Source organism: Semicossyphus pulcher, unplaced genomic scaffold (assembly GCF_022749685.1).
Source record: "Semicossyphus pulcher isolate SPU_LCO1_2020_fin unplaced genomic scaffold, fSemPul1.0.p SCAF_11, whole genome shotgun sequence".
Lineage (NCBI taxonomy): Eukaryota > Metazoa > Chordata > Actinopteri > Labriformes > Labridae > Semicossyphus > Semicossyphus pulcher.
In genome coordinates this window covers 7,697,381-7,718,212 of record NW_027211615.1, presented here as the reverse complement: position 1 = coordinate 7,718,212, position 20,832 = coordinate 7,697,381, and the positions used below count along the sequence as shown (strand labels likewise).

The window sequence follows — 20,832 nt, the reverse complement described above, 5'->3', positions numbered from 1 at the left end:
CTTATTATTATTACTATTGTTTTCTCCCGGTTTTTAAGAATATTTCAATAAATCTCTTTGAGATATGGGTTTCTGGGTTAATGACACAAACATGGTATCTACAGGACTAACATTTTGGTTGTATCCAAACAGAACACTCTGTTGAAGATCTTATTTATCAGTAGTTTCTGAGTCTCAGAACATTACCACAGAGGTATTACCAGCTGCAGAACGGATCCAATTGACTCACATTATCTCTCAGATACTAATTATAAAACTCCTCGGTAGCATGCAGATACTGTGTCCTCAGAGCTTTGTGACTGGAAGTTCAGGTCTGTTGTTCATTTACCACAGATTATAGTGCCCCCAGTATTACTCGGAGGAATGGGATAATTAAACTCTCATTCTGGAGAACTATACAGTCCCCATGTTTAGAGGCGACACAATCAGAAATGATGCTATTGTAATATCACAGGGAGGGGAATGAATGGAAAGGAAGTGTATGCATTTTTTAACATTTATTCTTCTCTTATTTCTAATGTTGAAAACAATACACTCAAAGCTAATCATGCCCATATTGTTTTAGCATTGCATCATTCACAAAAAATAATAGGAGCCTCAGCAGCATTTACCCTGAAGCGACTTTCAGAGATCGTCAGGGTAAAAGGATTTTTAAGGTTATGCTGAACTTTTTAACTCCTAACATAAAGCTTCTAACTTCTCTTCTTGCTCGTCGTGATCACCACCCAGTGATGTGCATAGCTCTTCTAAAAATAATTAGGCATCCTGCTAATAACTGGTTTACCACCGCAAGGCTTAAGAAATAATACTTTTATCACAGATTTGAAAGAAGTTCAATTCAGCTCCCAACTTACAAGACTGCTGTGGGATGTGTTTACGAACCTTGTCTTAGTGTGAAGACGCATCTTGGTTGATTGAAGCAGCACTTTTCTAAGAGTTAGCCTGTAGCTAGTTGGCAGTGTTTGTACACTCCAGGTGAGGCTCCCATGTTTTGTAAAAGTTGATTATTAAAGTAATATGATAAAATAATTTTCATGCCTTGCTGCTGTAATTACACTGAGGTCATTTCAAAGTCATATTATTACATTTCATAGTCAACAGTATCTCACCAATAAATATCTCCACCTGTAGTATTCTTCTTCTTCTTGTGCAGTTCTCTCTGTATCATCCTTAATTGAAAAGAAACTCTTCTGCAGACAAAACAATAAAATCAGTCGCGGGCAAAAAATATTCCATTAAACTATTCAAGTCATCGTAGCTTGAAAGAGAGAATCAGTAATCTATCATAGACATTAGAAGTAAATTTCCTTCCAGTGAACTTTAAAACCTCCAAGCTGTTTTATGGGCAGAAATGAACCACTACTTTTCAGGTGAGATGAGATTTGAAACAGAGTGTATCATTAAGTACAAGTACAAAGCCTTTGCCTGTAGAAGAAAAAGGACTTCTGCTCGACATAAAAGAAAACTTTATATATTTTGTATTACAAGCAGCACATTGATCATTGCCATTCTTAGTTAGAAATCACTGGACTGTAATGTTGTAATAACTTGCTTTATATTGTTTCTCCTTTGAAAGAGTGTTCACCATTACAGGTCCCTCTGTGTATACTGTGCCGTAAGAGCAAAGCAGCAGGATGAAATATTTACCCACACTTACATGTTCAAGCACATAAAATGTCAGTGTCTCTTAGATGAAGGGATTTGCCACTGAGTATGTCAGATAAATGTGAGGAGTACCCCATGGGAGAATTTATCTGTCATGTTCTTGGTTGTAATAGTGAGGAAAACCACAGTAGCAATTTCAGCTTATGGGGATTTAGACAGGAAACAGAATTACTCTCCAAGATTGTTCAAAGCCATTCTCTCTCCTACTCGCATATGTCTTATTTCTATATTTTCTCTTTCTTTCTCCTTTTTTTAAAACAGACCAGAAGATTCCACATTGGTCCCCGTCTCGAAAGTTCAATGAAGGCAGACGCGTCCCTCCAGCCAGGAACATGAAGGGCTTATCGGGCAGCCGCTCTCAGCACCAGATCCCTTTACCCTACGGCTTGGACTATGACCCCCACGTTCATGACCTCCATGCTCACCATGGCGCCGAGTCCCGCCACCAGTCCTACCTGCTCAGCCCCACAGAGAGCTGCCCCATGGACTTCCACCACCGCTACTCACCGCGCAGCTCCATCCACTCTGACTGCATGATGATGTCACCTGTCATGATGCCTCCAGCTGCTGCATCTGACCACATCTCCAGCAGCACATTCCCCAGAATGCACTACAGCTCTCAGTATTATGACTCAGCCACACGGGACGACTGCGCTGCCATCACAGCCTCTGCCACCTCCCCAGCTGTCGCTGCTGCTGCAGCCGCCGCGGCCGCCTCCTCCCATCTCTCTGGCACCAAGAGCAACCGCCTTCCTGCTAACCTACTAGACCAGTTTGAGAAACAACTGCCACTTCACCGCGATGGCTTCCACACGTTACAGTACCAGCGCACCTCCACCACCACTGAGCAACGCAGCGAGAGTCCTGGCCGCATCAGACACCTTGTTCATTCTGTCCAGAAGCTCTTCACCAAGTCCCACTCCCTGGAGGGATCATCCAAAATGAACGGCACAAAAGGTGATATTATGGGTGGAGGAGGAGTAGGGGGTTATCACCATCATGGCCACCACTCCGTCAAACATGGTAGCAAGAGGAGCAAGAGCAAAGAACGGAAGCACCGCTCAGGCGGCTGGTGGAGCTCCGACGACAACCTGGATAGCGACAGCACCTACCGCACACCCAGTGTCATGTCCCGGCACCATGGGGAACATGTAAGCCACTGCTACCCTGATTCCATGCACAGCCACCACTTTGGAGATCTGTCACTCAAGACCTCTAAGAGTAACAATGATGTCAAGTGCTCGGCCTGCGAGAGCATGGCCATGGCGCCCGAGGGTAAATTCATGAAGAGGAGCTCCTGGTCGACACTGACAGTCAGCCAGGCCAAGGAGGCCTATAGGAAGTCATCGCTTAATCTGGAGAAACCCATGATGCACACAGACCTCAAGCCTTCATCGCGAGCATTACACTACCTGCAGGTGAGTGGAACTTCATTTATGTTTTACATGAGCAGAAAAGGTAAAGATAAAAAAGGATATACTTATTACGTGTGTATGTGAATGGTAGCCATAGTGTTTGGCGCTACTGAAATAAATGTTTGTGTGTACAACAGTGTGCATGCTACCTTAAATATTCAGTATGTTTTAGATTAAATTAGGACTTTGTTGTAATAAAGAGTCTTATATTACATTTGAGAGGGAGTACCTTTCTGTGCTCGTCAACCCATCAATCATATTTACTGTTGATGGGGATATCACTGAGCTAAAGGGTTCATGTACAGTCAGTAATTTAATAAAGGGCAGTTTAATTAAAAGGTGGTTCAATTCAACGTTAATGCACAGTAATGGCGTGCTCTATATATTTATAAATAAATAAATAAATATATGTAGCCTCCTCCCAAGCCATTCAAGTAATTCAGGAGGCTAACAAAAAGGTCAAGCCTTAATCTCAGTGTTCAGTTGAGAAGACAGTAAACGCATAGAAACCCAGAACATCACATATCTGAAAATATAACAAACAATAATTAGGATCTATATCCACTCATCCCCACAGAGGTCCTTCTGAGGAAAATGCAGTGATTGATGTATTGATGAGATATCCCGGCAAGGAGGCCTTTCGGATTCTACCTTTCTTTCTGTTAGTCTCCTGGGGGCAATTACAGTGTCCGGTGTGAAAAGCCAATACATTTAACCAGGATTCCCTTTTGTGTAGTTACCTCAGGGAGCTATTGTCTATTAAGATGGAAGGATCAATTGAGAGAATCAATGTCAGGGGGGAAGACACTGAGAATAAAGGGCTACCTGAGATACACTGCAATGTCAACAATAAGCAGGTTTGGTGTCTTACATACTGTTGTAGGAGGGTGGGCACTACAGTAGAGATATGTTACGTTATATATAGCTTTCAAGACCTCTGTCTTTGTAATTCACCAACACTGAAAGAGAAAACAAATCTAACCACAGGTACCTGCTTCAAAAACATCGTAAAAAGCCAAATGTTTCTGCTATCTTTCATTTGCTTTTTTTATATTAAGCGGTTTTTAAAGGTTACAATCAGCATTCAGACCCGGGTCAAATGACTCTGTAGTAGACCCGGGTAATTATCGCCTCAGCTCCGATCGGCACTGTTGGGAACACAAAACCCGTGTCGACACGCTAATCTCTGCTGCCTTTATGGCGCGATGCTCTGCTCCGTCTGTAACTTCTGCGACTCCTTGTCATCTTAGCTACAAATTCTGCCCGTCTCCGTCTGAGCAGCGCTCGAACATCGTTCCAAATTTGTCGGCGCCGAGTTTGATGAACAGACTGAATGAGTAATAGATACAATAAAGACCTAACCACCGTAACATCTTCACTGTTTGCTAACCCCGTTTCGGGCGCGTTTGTGACGTCAGATGGTGACGCAGCAGAAAAGAGACCAACAGGAGTATACTCCACTGGTAATGGGAAAAAAGACAATTGGCACCTATAAGCGGATCTTCCCGGGTCTGAAAAACCTGCATCAACACGCTAATTTCAGTGGGAAAGGAGTAATAGTTCATGCAGCATGAGAAAACTGTAATTCTTATTTACTCCCCCCTGAAGATGATGTATGCCTTCTACTTATATTGCTTTCATCCAGTCGTAGCCCTTTTGTCCCTTTGTGCCCTTTTTAAGATTGTGTTTGTACCTCACAGAATCACCAACATTGCAAAGAAGATAGTTGGCAACATTTGCAGTTGACACCAATTTTAGAAATATTGAAACAGCTTCATGCGTTATCTTTAATCCACTTTTACTGTTGGCCCTATTTTTTAACTGATGGGAGCAGGGTTATTTGAAATTCCTTGTGAAACTCGTGAAATTCCATAAAGAGTCATCTTTGGTTCTCAATGCAATCCTGGCAATGCTTGGAGAGGGAGAAGAGGTTGAATCTTAGCCCAGTGCTTGCACTTTGATGCTATGTAGAGTGCAAAATTTCACAAAGAGAACACACACAAACCGCAGCTGTTTGTGTGCCATGTGGACAGAACGACTCCAATACAGAAGCTCTCTCACTGGCATTTGACAAGCTTAAGTGTCAGCAGGCAGAGACCCTGCAGCTGCCACATTGGTACATCCTGCACTGAGGGTGTCAACAACAATAGCCTTATTCAGTGAAATACATGAGGCTGTGCAAGTTGTTGACGTAATTAATAATATGCCAGCAACGCCTGATTAGGACTTAAGCTTGAGTAAAACAAAATAATAAAAAAATCGTGTCACAACTTAAAGCTGCAAAGCATAATTTATAAGCTCGAAACGTGACTCACTACTGAGATACTGTGCATTGTGAAAATGTGGCATTATCAACTTACATTTACACTTTGTGACCAGTCCTGCCGTAAAAAATTAAGAAATGAAATTTGCATGACAAACTTGAGCAATCTGTTTGTATACTTTCTTTGTTCTCTATTGATTTATTTCAAATAAAACAGGGAATTTTCTAGGGATGCTACGATCGATCGCACGCCAATCAAATTAGGCCGATAAGTGCCGATCACCTGACATAAACTTATGAGCCACATTCGCGCACCACACCAAGCACATTAATGTTTTTTCCGCAGTGACAGTGAAGGCAAATAAAACACTCACTTGTGTGTAATCAGAGGAGATGGCTGCAGGGGCGATTGTCATTTGGTTTTGTGTCTTTGCTTCGCACAGAAAACGTCTCATGTTCTGAGGCTGAACCGGCACTCTGCTGGAATTACCAAAGTTTAGAAGTCAGGCAACATTTAACCCAGGGAAGTGATCAGAAGTTAGCAAGATTCACTCAGCGGATGCAAGCACTCGCTTTACCAGGAGGAAATCCCGCAGTATGCGCTCCTCCTGCTCCAGTGGTGCAGCGTCACCACTCTGTGACCCGCAGTGACCACAGACACAGACGCGCACCAAAGACGGCGGTCCGCTTAACACACTACAAAAAATAAATATATTCACACTCTCAACCAACAGGACAGGGCTGTGAAAGTCTTAAAATTACTAGATCGTACTCAATTTGTGAATTTATTAAACCGAAGGATGACTTAATATTTTTCCATCGTTGAAGGAAATAAAACTAGATGAGCTCACCCACTGCAGGCATTAAACACATGTGAGCCTGTTGTTAAAGTTCCTTGTTTGCAACTGGTCGACCATGTTGTGACACTGGCCTGATTGAATATTGCTTTTTGTTTAACAAGTTTACAGAGAACGGGTTCATTCATTCTTAAAACTAGTCGTTTTTTAACTGGATAAAGACAGAATACTCCTCTGCTCTCACGCTTTTATGCGTTTAGGTTTTGTTATCAATTTCTATTTTTTGCAGTTTTTAACCTTAACATTGTTAGGCTAAGTGTTTCAGAGCTGTCTCTTGTGGACACAGTGTATACAGAGAGCTTAATTTACTTGTTGTTTAATATGATACAAGTTTCAGCCTACATATCTGTTTATTTGCATTAATGGTCTACATATGTGCAGCACACTTAATTGTTCTGATCAGTGCAGTTATCAAGTGCAATGGCTAATAAACACCAAGGTCATAATGTATTCTTTCTCTGTGTTATGATTTTTATAATCTTAGAAAGGTTGGAAAAATGCATTGAAATCGGTGATTGAAATCGGTGATCTCACTATTAAAAAATAATTTAGAGAGTATTTTGCTCGGGCATTGTGACCCATTTCTATTGGAATATAACTTGAAAGAATTTGATTTGAAGGTTGAAAGGTTGGAAGACTTACTTTTAAAGTAGGGAAGGCCCAGACGGTGTAGCAGTATCTTTCAGAAGCAGAGAGATAAAAGTTATGGTATGTAATTGAATTCAGTGGACTTTATTCAGTGTCAAAAAATCAAACATCATACCACTTGAACAACCAACAATTAACCAGCATACAACGGGAAGAAATTACAGGACTCATTCACTTTCCAAGTCTAAGTTGTTTTGCCAGTTCTCACAGGCCAGTGTTTTTGATGCTAGACGCACAATAACATCTGCTACTTGAAAGATGCTTCATCCCAGGGTTATTTTTACACAAAGTATTCTCAGTGCTTAGTAGTATCTAATGATGGTGTAAAGCAGCCTGCATGTCTATGTGCCTCAGAGGCACCGCCGATCACATTCTCTCAGGTAGAGCATCAAATGAGCATAGCAATAAGGTAATGCTAATGAGCTAGCACGGTGCTTCCATGAGTGATGCCTGCCTTGTTAACCGCAGCCCCACACGATCAATGTTGGTGCATTAGCAGGGAAAATGATTCTTTTACCTCATAGCTGTCTTTAAGCCTGATTTATTTAGTTTCCAGACAATTGCTGTTTTTTATTCCACTCGTCGCTCTTTGATGAAAGACAAAGGCAGGCCAGCTAATTTTCATCTTACCTCTCCATGTTAGGCAGGGTTGGAGGGTTCCTTTTTTAAGCGAGATGACACACAAACATGGCTTCTAAATATCACAACATAAGCACACTGAATAGTCATTCATTTTCCTGTTCCACGGGGTTCAGCGCTGCGGCAGTGAGCCATGTCGCCCAAAAGCGGCTCATTTATTTTGGATTCAAAGAAGAGTTCTAGTAGCATATGGTCTAAGTGCTTCAAACCACTTTTCTACTTGAATACAAAACATTTGGGTAATACATCACAGTAAAACACACTAGATTTATGATAGTAGAAAGCATTGGCTGCTATTATTAGTATCTCTAAATCTTCTACATTTTCCATTTTGCCACCTCCCATAGAGGACAAAAAAACTGTTCATCATTTTCATGTAAGTGCCGTATGCTGTCTAGTCCTTCGCCTGTGTGCCCTGCTGAAGCAGACAATCAAGTCACAGAGAATATTGGGTGTGAAAGGAAAGACTGAGATGGCAAAGGAGAACAGATAGTGAGAACAGAAGTGATAGAGAAAGCATTTCTCTACCTTAAGGGGTGAAAAATGGAAGGGGGGGGGCATCAGCCACTCTGCTTTCCGTGAGAACAGTTCAGCGATTGTGGCAGAGAAACTGTTTTATGATTGGATAAAGTGAGTAAGAAGCAGATCATTAGGGACAGCCCTGCGCCTGAGGCTGTTGTTTCAAGAGCTAAGGCTGCCCTGTGCATTGGGACAACTGATACAGCTGCAACACAAACTGACACAGTATTTTACTTAGCACATGATCAATACTGTGCCAGAGCATGCAGTGTGTGACATACTGCCATCGTAAATCTTCCTCCTCAGAATCACAAACCCCATTGTGTCTGTGAAGGGCTCTGATTTAGACCCTGTGAATAATTTGAATTGTCAATATTCATGAAAGCTCATCGTCATTAAAATAAGGTGAGTTTTAATAGGTTTAAACGGTACATTTAACAGTAATTCCTTTTTAACAGTTAAACAGGATGACCTGAAACTTTTCTATCACATTAAAATCTAATTAAAGCTGACTGGTTTTCAGCACTTGAGCACTATGTATTGATGTTTTCAGCACCACACCACACAGTGTACAGTAATTAGTCACTTAATAACCATGTGAATACTGATGCTGTAATGTTAAGGACAGCCCCTGTTTACAGTTAGACTACAAAGTTAAACATCTATTAATGCTTCATGATGTCATGGCTGTGATGATAAACTGCACAGATGGATTTGAATGTTGATTTCTGTAGTTTTAATCACATTTCCCATCAGAATTGATTTTAAGGCACAGTGTTACAGAAACATATGCTGTGCTCCTTTGGCTGTCATTCAGAGCTAATTTAAGAGCTCACATGTTTGTTGCATTAGCAGTGATGCTGTGCCATTAATTGCACTGAACTGATTTTAAAGTTACAGCCCTAGGCCTTACGAATGTGATTGGCAGCATTTGCTGTGCAAGCATAAAAACACACAAACTGCTTCATCACCATGAGCGTGAGGGAATTTTTTTATCAATCTTTTTCAACAAATCCTTGAATTAATTGTGGCCATGTTTGAGTGGGATGCTCTAAGGTTGTTTTACACTTCTCATTAAACTGGTTTGATGATCCTGCAAATGTAAAGTAGCATTTGAGCTCCTTTTGGAAATGTGCTGATGAATCTCACCCAGTACTTAAAGATTAATCTTCTTCCACACCATAAACATGGGCTCTATTAAAATTAATGAATAGAAGGGTAGATGGAGGATATTATCAAAGTTGTATGGTTGCACAAATGCTGACATACTGCTGACATACCACAATTGGTAAAACTAGAAAACTTGATTTGAGTTCTATGATTGAGAAAAGTACAAATATGAATTTAAACAGTGGGTCCAGTAGTTGGTCCAGTCCGTTGTAAGGTGTCTAAAAATGATACGTTCAAAGACAGAAGTATTTTTTCTATAGCAAATACAGTTGCCTTATACAAACCTCTGATCATATTGGTGCTAATTTGATCAAGATCAAGATGTTTGGACTGTGCAGATAACCCCGAACTTCTGGATGAAAAGCATGCAAATATAGCTAAATGTACTATATATGCCCTGCTGCTAAGGTCCTTGTCCTTCTTGTAACCCACAGCACTATAAATGTTCCTTTCTGTTTATATTCAATCCACACTACATGGCCAAATCCCTCTCAGGATGCAGAGCTCCTTGTTATTACCACCCACTGGTCAAAAGAATACAGAAAAGAAAGAGCCTTCACTTACACTCCCCCACACACATACATCCAGATTTTGTGTTCATATCAGACAAACCGCTGCTGCCGGAAGTGTAAAAACCCACTGCTATTTGGGCAGCAGAGGATTTTACAGAGAAAGACCTAGCTGACAAAATATACAAATGCTTTGATGAATTGGGGCTAGACTTAATCACTGTCACATTGCGCATTGTAACTTAAATGTCTAACAGCAGTTCTTTTATTCTCTTTTCACCTTAAGTAGCTTTCAATTTGAGGGGCAAGTTTAAGTAAGAGCTTTCTTACAGCAAAAAGAAGCAAATCACACTTAGTTTTGCTTGTAGTTGCAACCTCAGGACCACATGAAGGCAGTTGTTCTAACAAACAACATTTTTATATCTTGAAAAAAGTAATATGGGAAATAAAAAAGGCATGCAATAGTTTAAAGGGTCCTTAATTTGCTGTTCAAATTTCACCTCTGAAATTAGTGAAAGTTTTGCTTTCATGCGCTTTAGACTTTTCTATATTAATATTTCTGTATGTGATATATTGTATATGTGTTGCTATAATGTTTATGCATTCTGTGCACCTATTGTTCCATTTCATGTTTTGCCTTCATCACACACCTCAGCTGTTGATTTAAGTCTATAACATACAAAAGTTAACAAACACACCATGGTTATAATTCCTGTTTTGCAAACTTTTTTTTTGGCCTGTCTAGAAACATTTTTCACTTCAGTCTAATAGATGTCATGATTGATCTTGATCTTGCAGTAGTATAATAAGTGTGTTATTTGATTAAATTGCTTCTTCCGAATTATTGTAACCTTACATGGTTTTCTTTGAAGCTAGAGGAAAGACCCCTCAGTGTATCCAAATGCTTACCTAATATCATTTTCACACCTATTCGGATTACAACCAACTCCAAAATTATTTAATTTCCTCAAGCAAATAGAGATGTGCTTGCTTACCAGTGTGTTTTCTACATGATGACACTGTATTCAGGTCCTGCCACTGACAGCCTTCAACATGTGCTTTACAACAGGCGAAAATATGTTTTCCTTCTTTAGACATTCTTTCATATTGTGTGTTTTTTTTTTATTACATACTGCAATACTTCAGACCTTCAGAATAAGGACACTTAATGAACGCACTTTGTAACAAAAAGGCAGTGATTCCAGACACATCATAAAGAGAGACTGTGCCTGATTGTGCCTGAGTGTTTCCTCATGAGCACCAGGGAGAGAAACAGAGAATGTGTCTAAATTGATCAGTACCATGGACAGAGCACAGTCAAGCATCTTCTTTGTAAGGCTTCAGGGGAAAAGAATAACAACAGGCAACAATTCAGATTTATTCCCAGATCTGTCTGTTTCATTACTCCAACCAAATACAAAGAAAATCTGTTTTTATGTCCACAATTTTAATTTGAGACCTCAGAGGGGGATTAAAGATTGTTTGTGTGTGGCGTTTGCCTTTATTTGATAGGACAGATGAAGAGAGACAGGAAATGTAGGGAGTAGAGAGCGGGGGATGACATGCACCAAATGATCGGTATACTGGAAGTGGAACCTGAGATCGGTGCGTCGAGGACTCTGCACATGGGGTGTCTGCTCTTCCAACTGAGCTAAACCAGCGCTCCATCAGAGGGGGGTTAAATAAAGGTGGAGCTTGCAAATGCTTCATTTTCTGTGCAGGGAAAAACTAGTTAAGCTAACTGAACTACTTGTCTGGTACAGGTCTCATACTTGTTAAGCTAACTGGGCCCCATTGTACTTGTAAAATATAACCTCAGTGTAGCTTCCTTTACACGTCTGATATTTTGTCTCTAAGCAGGACAACCCTTTTCTATAAATGTACTGCTTAACAAGTCAGCTGATACTGGCTTAAGTAATTAATTAATATCCTCGAGTACCTTATGATTATGAATTTTATATATAGTATTTAACATAGGGTTTCTTTCTCCCACAGGTGCCCCAGGATGAGTGGAGTGGATACCCAGGTGAGAAGGATGATGAGATCCCGTGTCGGCGAATGCGAAGCAGTAGCTATGTTAAAGCTATGGGAGAGGTGGATGATGAAAGTGGTGACTCTGAAACCAGCCCTAAGACCTCCCCACAGAAGAGCATTCGGCCTGATGCTCTCGTCCTCAAATCAGCCATGCAGAGACCCCATATAGACTCCCAAAGGTAAGCCTGGCTGACTAACTAAATATGTCGATGCCACAGCTGTGTGTTGATCTCAATTAATTCTACCTCTTTTAATGAAACCATTGGAGGATCAATGGATGCTCAGAGGTTATGCTGAAAACAAGGCAAAAGGGTGCATTGCATTTCACACTGAACATTTCAGAAATATGCCTCATGTAACTGCCATTCTTTGTTATGATTTGGGAATAGCTCAGGAATCAACATTATTACATATTATATTACATGCAAAGACTCAGATTGTGTTGCAGTGAGTGTCTTCTTAACTTAGAAGGGGTAGTAACAGTCCTGTTGGCTCCAGTGACCAACAGCTTGATAGTGTCAAGTGGTATGTAAACTATAGTTAGTTATAGTTAGGGTTAAGGTCAACAGTGTATCATTAATGGTGCACACAAACACACACTCAACAAGAGCTTGCTTAGAGCTTTGTATGAACATTACTCTACACATTTCTATAGCTGTAGTACTTTAAGAAACAATTATAAGTCAGCAAGTAAAACTACATAAATTTAATGCACAATCGACTTGGACTTTTACTGCCAACCACGTGCTGCTGAAAGTGTATCTGAAACAAAAACTGAAGTAAATATCGTGAAAAACGTATTCAGTGATTTAAGCAGTGGTTCCAATTAAGAGCATTCAAATTGATTTGTCTAAACTCTAAACCTCGCCATCAATAATTGTTTTATTCACAGCCTCAGCCCTTTTTGTTTCTATAAATCTGAACCATCTAACACTGGCTCACTGCATTCTCTACATGCTGTTCAAGTAAAGCTGTTGTTTGCTGATACTGCATTTTGCTCAGCTGTCCCTGAGAGGTTTGAAGCGGTTTCACATTATTTGGTGAAGTGTCTTGGCAACAAAATGGGAGGACAAGTTTTTCTTCTTTTTCAAACATTTTTTACATGCCTGGATAATTATATTGAGCTGTAATTTAGAGCTGGCTTGTACTTCCTTATTGGCCTGTTTTGGAACCACACAGCATTTTCTAGCTGAGTATTTGATCTATGACTGTTTCTTGGGATCAGGTAAAGTAGGGCTCCAGGTTTTGTGTTTGTGACCTTTTTCAACTGCTAGTTCCAATATTTGCACCACAGCTTACACAGGCAATGTGCCTCGTCTTATCAGTGTTTCTGACAAGTCTACAGCAGAACTGTCATATTTAAACAATGTTAGACTGAAATTACTGGATAGGGGAGTTTTCAAGACATGGAAGGGCATACCTAATAGTTACTAACTATTGCGCTAAGGTAGGAAAGATGTGTGTGATCAGTAATATAGCAAACCATTGAGTATACTACATATACGATTATTTATAGTTGTTTATTTATAACTACTTTACACTGACTTGACATAAATGATGTCAACAGTATTGATCAATAATAATAGAAAATAATCACCATAAATTGATGGTCACCCAGGGTGTCACTAAAGCCTCTGCCCTGGCCAAGCAGAGTGTGAAACAATAGGGTTAATTATTCAGAAGATACATTAATGGATCCTGTTTTTAAAATAACATTTCAAGAGAAACTTACAAGAATGAAAAGCTGTGTTTTCAGCCCTTTCTGATTGTTTGACATTTAACTATACCTAACAGTAATGTTACCATGTTGCTTCCAACTGTCATTGTAGCGAGGTGAAAAGTGAGCAAAGATATAATTTAATGGAGTGTTGAGTTATTGTTTAATCGTATACTTTTCATCTCTCTAAGATTTCATAAAGTGTAATTGTGATCAAGAGAATATTGCTTCACCTTCCCTCTAAGCTTACGGTTGCTCAGCTCGTTTACTCAGCAAATTGTTCTCGTTTGTTTTCAGGCAGTGTGGCTTTCAGATAAAGCCAAATTCTGTGAATCTGGGAAGGCACCGTTCATCCGTCATGCCTACTGCCACTCAGTGTGCTGTGCTATTTTTGTTACCATTATCTTAGCGGGGTTCTGATCACTTTGGCTTTTGTCCACAAACAGCATCAGCCTATTACATGTTTTCCAGCCCCTGCTGGAGAATGTAATGATCTATTTTTATTGTGGCTCCTAGCTCTAATACTTCCTCAGAACCAGGGAAATGTAGTACAAATGCTCTCTGCTTCTGGAAGGGAAGTCTTACTGTTTTCTCATAGAACGTTTGGACTAGAAGCTAATGACTCAAGTTAGTAAGAATGTTGTTAATCCAGGGAGTTCAGATACTGTCATGAGGAGATTTTCAAGTGACTGATTTCTGTAAGAAACACTCAGTTATGAAATGGACTAAACAAAAGACACACCACGCCCATAGATATGCACATAAGTACATTTTCATTCAGTGATGTTCCAAGTATTGCTTTTGAAACATGCATTCGTATCTATCCCCTACCCTTATCCTTGTTCAGCCAGGGCTACCACTTGCAAACCAGAGATATGCGGCCCCACCCAAGTGTCACGCTGGACCCTGCCGCCTTTCATCCCCCACCCTTCCGGTCTCGCAACCAGAGCTACATGCGCGCTGTCAGCACCCTTAGTCAGGCTAGCTGCGTCAGCCAGGTGAGTCTAAAACACATGCAACGCACCGAAGCAACACGTGGAGACATGAATTAAAGCCTATCTCATGATGTTCTGTATATAGTGGCTTTGTGTAGAGGTAACAGATACATAAAAACATCCACAAGTGTCCATATTGGAGGTCCACAGCTGATTGTTTAGTAAACACAGCCTTGGCTGTCTAAAGTCAACAAGTATATCTCATTTGTGCTGTTTTGGAAGTGGTATTGATACGGTTACAGATAGGCTTCCTCTGAATCAGTTTAATGTTGTTTTGAGTTAATTTCGTGCTATAAAGAAATGTGAAATTGTGCATAGTTAACAAACTCAGACCTTCAGCATAGGTTCAGCATATCAGAGAGTCTATCTTGATTCGGTCTATGGAGGTCTGGAATGGGCTCATAAACCATTCATCACTTTCCTGTTGCTGTGGTAAACCAGCTAGTTAGCGAGCTAACAATGTCAAGGGCGGCAGTTTGTTTAAATTAGCTTAGATTATTAACTACAACTCATGTTTAAAAGTAGAGACGAAGGCTAGAGACACAGCAATTTAATGTCCAACCTAACGTCACATAGCGACTTTTCAAGTTTCTTTCTTTGTAATACCCTGCTATGAATCTATACAGTTGGATCAGTTGTTCAAGTCTGTTTTGGACCTCCATGGTGGCACAAGACGTGGTGTCTAAGAAGATTTGTGACACAACAAGAAAGCCTCTGTATGGAGAAGGAGTAACAAGAGAAGAAAGATTTCTTAGTATGTTTAACATTTAAGTATTGAGAACAAGGTGAGATTATGAGGACAACGGGCAAAAGGGGACATGACAGAATACAAATAGCTTATTTTCATAGTGAACTAATTTTGTAGCAAAAACTTGACATAAGGAAATTAATTTATCTCGTGTGAGCTAGAATATTTCTAGGAGACTTGCTCGATGTAGTTATTTTTCCTTCTATCGCATGCAGCATTATCCACGTAACATACAGTACAGTATACAGTACAGCACATCTTTGTTTTGAGGTATGTGGTAAATTAAATGCTTTGTAACATAAACTGAATATTTTTCTGATTGATGTTTGTTGTCTTCTGCCTTTTTTTTCATTTGATCTTGACATTTATTCAGTTTAAGGTCGGAATTGACAGTGGCATTTCCTTATGCTAACACTCCTTCATATTTGCTGTACAAAGGGGAAGAATCAAAGTGAGAAAGAGAAAGGAAGAGGAAAAATTAAGGACTGCTATTCCTGTTTTTGTCTCTCAGGTGAGTGAGACTGAGATCAATGGCCAGTTTGAGTCAGTTTGCGAGTCCGTTTTTAGTGAAGTAGAATCCCAGGCCATGGAGGCTTTGGACCTGCCTGGTTCGTTCCGCACTCGAAGCCACAGTTACCTCCGTGCTATTCAGGCTGGTTATTCCCAAGATGACGACTGCTTGCCTTCAATGACATCCTCCACTGTCACTTCAACTCTCAGATCCACAACAGGTAAAACAATCCCCCCCCTAAATGAGAGAGGGCTTAGACTACATATCCTCATACATCCTATACATGCGCACAAACTTGACATACCTACATATGTACAGTGGGGAACCCTTAAGCTTCAGAGATGCCGGGCTGAATGATTCCAGTTATTTCCCTCGGAAGCTATAATGTGCGTGTGTTTGTTTTTGCCTCTGCATACTCCGATTGTTTGGATGGATTTGCTTGAGTGTTACTTTGCACGATCCATGCATCATTAGCCAAGCTTCTGGTTGGTCAGTTGTGGTGGTGCCAAGCTGTAGACTAGAATAAGGGTGGGAGGGTCACAGTAACACTCAGGCGACAACACATGCTTAATGTACAGAATATCACAACACAGTACAGCCACATTACATAGCATGCCTAAGAGGAACAGGTCCTACCCTAAGCATGTTAAACTGTGGTGCAATATATGTGTTCTGCAACGGTGTGAGTTACTTAGGGAGGGGTAAAGACTGAAACGGGCCAGGGGTAGGGAAGCGGTCGGTTGCTGCCGTATTTGTGTTGAGAGGATACACTGGAGAACCTTCCGCCTGTCCTCCCCCTGCTCTGTTGAACCAACACATTAGCACATGCTTTGTAACTGACCTTGTAATTGAACTCATACAATACAAAATAAAAAAATCTTGATACCAATTAAAGGTAAGTCAACAACCTCTAGAGACTAGTACACATGCACACACACTCGTGCTGGTTGCACAAAGGAACTGTCCACTGAGGGTATACTCATAAAGTTTAAGAAGTATAACCTGAAATATTGTTGTATTGTGTTGCATAAAGCTTTCGAGCAGTGGCTGCAGTCAAATAAATAATGAATGGTTTCTAAAGTTCACTGTTGTCCTAAATTACCATTGAGCAAAACTTATATTATTGGTCATATTTCATTGCTAGCTACAATTACTTTCTGACTGTGTATAAAAAGTCGAAATGTTTTGAAAATCATTTTCTGAAAACAGCACATTTTCTTTGAACTCTTGCATATTTATTTGTATTAAATGCTTCTTATTTAATACAAATACAAAGAATTCATGGTTTTGTGCGACACAGTGTGATCAATATATCCTTAAAATTAGCATTTCAGGTTCTTTGTGCAAACAGAGTCTTTGCAGTTACTCCCTCACTAAGTTCATTTGGTGTTTACATGCAAGAGTAAAGCTATGAACCCTATTGAAACATTTTCTTTAATATTAGCATTATAAAATTTTATGACCTGGATTTTTGTTGTTTTTGTACACTTTCTGTCAATTGAATATTGGAGACAATTGCACTTTTATACATTTTGTGGGCTTTGTTTTCTTGTGCAATCTGGACATTTGTTTTTGGAATCCCTTCATCTTCAGTTGGGTTTCCATCTACGATTTCTTCGATGTGACTGAAGTTCTGAGGATAAAGGAGTGTTCTCCAATCCCACTGTCTTATTTTGCTGAACTCTATTTATTTAGCTATCTGCTCCAAATCTATCATCTCTATATGGACTAAAGCAGTGACTGTAAAAATTGTTGTGAAGTTGCATTTTTTAATATTGGCATGATGCATCGATTACAATATGTCAGATAAGGCCTTATGAAGCTAGAACAAGGGTTCCTTGGTAGTGGTTAGAAAAACAGTATTTTCATCTCCATGTAAAGCCATTCTGTAAATAATATTTCTCCACTGGTGTAATCTTGCACTGCACTGGAAATAGTGGGCCTAAGTTATTAAGACAAGTAAGTCATTCAGGCTATCTTGGCTAAGAAAAACATAGATTCCTGGAATCCTGTTTTTATGTTAGTATTCAGCACTAGTTCCAATAAAATTGTAAGAGGCTAATGAACCAAACCCCGTGTGAGGCTAGTGGCCCCTTGAGTGGGAAAGGGATCCCATCATGCTCCGTAGGGCAGACGAGCAGCAAACCCCTCTCCATTTGACCATCCATCTCTTGAAGGATAACCAGGGGGAAAGAACAACTGGAGGCATCAGTGATGATTGTTGCAGGTATTTTAATGTTGACACGCATACATATATCTATGTATATGTGTGTTTTTGCACTGCCTTCTCAGTAAGAATAATAGAAACATAGAGTTGATATTAAAGTTGGTAGAAATATCTCATTATGTTATGCTAAGTAGCAAACTTGGTTCCAAACAACTCACAAAACCTCAGACACCTTGATTTGTTTTTAAAACCTTGATACCCCTAAATATTGATTACAAGGCTGAATGTGATACTGGATTTTGTGAGTTGTTAACCACGTCTCTATTTCAAGTGTGTTTAGACCACATTGTAGGTGTAAATGTATGAGCGAAATTTTTGGAATGTTTTCATATCGTAACCATAAAATAGCACTGAATGTTATCGCATTGCCACTGTCTCCAATCATCTGTGAGAGCAGCATCCGTCTGCTATACATGTGTGAACCTTATTTTCTCTTTCCATGAAAATCTGACTTCTTTTAAAAGGCCACATGTGGCAAAGTCTAACCTTTGGCATTGAGTCTGTCAGCTGTGTTTGACTGTGGGATTGCAGCCTCTCCCTGGTGCAGCCCTGACGGGGGAGTGACCCCTCCCCTTACCAGGTTACTTACTCCACATGGTCTAATCAGCCACCTTGGACCTGATATGTTCAATAGGGTTCATATCTGCTTCTTGGCCCAGTAGGTTGTGACTCCTCTACTCCCTTTGCATCTTTTCTTTTGCACAAAATGGCACAAAGTCACTGAGAAACATTTTAATATGTTTTGAAAAATAAGGGTTCTCAGAAAATGGATTCAAGTTTTGATAATTATTGATGTATTCCACATTTAATTCCACTCTTTGCTGTGCTGTGCAGTGAAAAGATGGAAAGAAGCCTTGAGATGACTGAGAAGGCAGTGTAAAAACATTGTGAAAAGCCTACAGTATGTGAGTTTAATGAAAATGATTAAAGTCTTAGTTAAGTTAAGGTACCTAGACCCGTTTAAAAAAAAAAAAAACTTCACTGGCTGTGGCAGGACGAAGCACCATCACTTGGAGCTGACCATTATGCCAAGCAACTTCCAAAACCATTTGGTGATGAGTTCCACTAAATATATCCTTCATCAAAAATGGACAGATGGTTTCTTCACAGTAATAATTTTGTGATTTTATGACACTACTCAGTTACCTCTTGGTTTTGTCTCTAGTGCAGACATAGCTGCATTTGAACTGCACACCAGTCCATTGTGGGTTCTTACCCTTAACACTAACCCTAAACCCTTTAACCCTTAAATCTTTTGAATAAAATGGGAATCTTTGGGTCTGATCTTTTACGTCATTGAAATGACTTGCCACTCACATACTGTGTGTTTTCCATAGATATATGATGTTTCTAGTTTAGAATCAAAAACAAATCACACTCCAGCTGTTCCTTTCACTTTGAATGTCCTTCTGTTTGCATATTCAAATTTTTTCTTTCAGAGGGATATGATCTTGTCGATGGGACCTCTTTGCTAAATGACGATATGATAGAGGATGATGACGGTGCTAGCTCCTCTGCCTATGCGGAGCTGGAGAGACTGGAGAGGGAGACTGCTGCTGCTCGCAGCCAGCACAGTACTAGCTCCACCGTAACAGCCATCTCTGTCCCACCGGCATCCCCACCTTCATACAGGGTCCCTTCTGCATCACCCGTAGCCTCTGAGCCACCGGTCCCTCAGGCCATCCAGGCCTTTAAAGAGTCTGCCAACATGGTGGCTGCCTTCAACATGCAGTGGAAGGATGAAATCTCAGCAATGCGTTATGAGCTGGCAGAGCTGCGCAGAGATGTCTGTGGGGAATTGAAGACTTTTAACAGCAACTTCTTCAACTTTACTCAGTGCTACAACATGTGGACTTTGTGCCGGGAGCCTTGCAGTGACAGCATGACACAAACAGATGACAGAGTGTCCATAGGAATCCAAGCAGGCTCCAGTTGGTCTGTTCGACAGAATACAGAGGACAAGTCAGTGATGTGCCAACCAGAGCCAGCACCATTCAGCATTATGGATTTGATGGACCCACCAAGAATCGAGATCATAGAGGGAACCCCTGAGAGCACCCCAGAGGGGTCAGGCAGCCCAGCGAGCCCACTTCCAATAGAGGACTTCCCATGGGAGATCATCAAAAAGCAAAAGCCCCATAAGCAGTCAGAAACAGGTTGCCACACAGGTGGCCACAGAAGTGCCAGTCTAGAACTGTGGAGCAGGAAGTACACCAGTGGGCCCATGTCATATCTGTCTATGTCATTCTAATCATTCCCATTCTTCACATACTGTACAATGAGATGAGGAGGCCAGGGAAAAAACCTGACTCTTACCAAGAAGGGCAGGACAGTGCTGTTATTAGATGTCCCTTTACTCTATGCAGACATGGAGTCTGTCACCTCTTGAACAGGTTAAAAATGTTGTTCAAGCAATCTTTTAACAAGTGTCTTGCTTAGCCATTGAATAAAAGGGAATGGGTTTGTTTTGCATCTGAATGAGGTGGCAAGAATGTGAGAGAGAATGTGGCTGATGTACGGATCCTCAAGTGCCAACAAGTGCAACATCATGTTCCCTCCATCGTCTTAAATACCAAACCTTCAGAGAAGAAGTCAATTTAAGCAAACATGGTTGGAAATCTGAGGGTCGTTTAACGGTAAAACTAAAAAATCAGCCATCGATAGGTGGGGCATAAGTTGGTCTGGTTCCGCAACTGAATTTGAATAGCTCATACTCATTCCAGTTTCTCGTCATGTAGAAACATACTCTTAAGCACCTGAGTATACTGAAAAAATACTGTGAATAACTTTATAAACCCTAGTTTTTTAATGAATGCATTAAAGGTTAAATACATAATTTATGGATATAATGATACATCATTTACTTTTTAGTTCTTATATTCTAAGCATTCCTTTTTCATGGCCTTCATCCATTC

General features: G+C 40.4%; 1 protein-coding gene across 2 annotated transcripts in view; it reads left to right on the top strand.

Annotated features, from left to right (window-relative positions):
* LOC138613202 (disks large-associated protein 2-like) overlaps positions 1–20,832 on the top strand; it is a 97,615-nt gene that overhangs the window by 52,965 nt on the left and 23,818 nt on the right. Inside the window, exons 2-6 of one of the 2 annotated variants that reach the window (XM_069686823.1) lie at positions 1,927–3,083; positions 11,681–11,898; positions 14,284–14,434; positions 15,691–15,910; positions 19,357–20,168. In XM_069686823.1, coding sequence (XP_069542924.1) covers positions 1,998–3,083; positions 11,681–11,898; positions 14,284–14,434; positions 15,691–15,910; positions 19,357–20,168 — 2,487 coding nt within the window. In that variant the 5' untranslated portion in view covers positions 1,927–1,997. Of the gene's footprint in view, positions 1–1,926; positions 3,084–11,680; positions 11,899–14,283; positions 14,435–15,690; positions 15,911–19,356; positions 20,169–20,832 lie in introns of those variants that run through there. The other variant, XM_069686831.1, reaches the window with a different exon arrangement.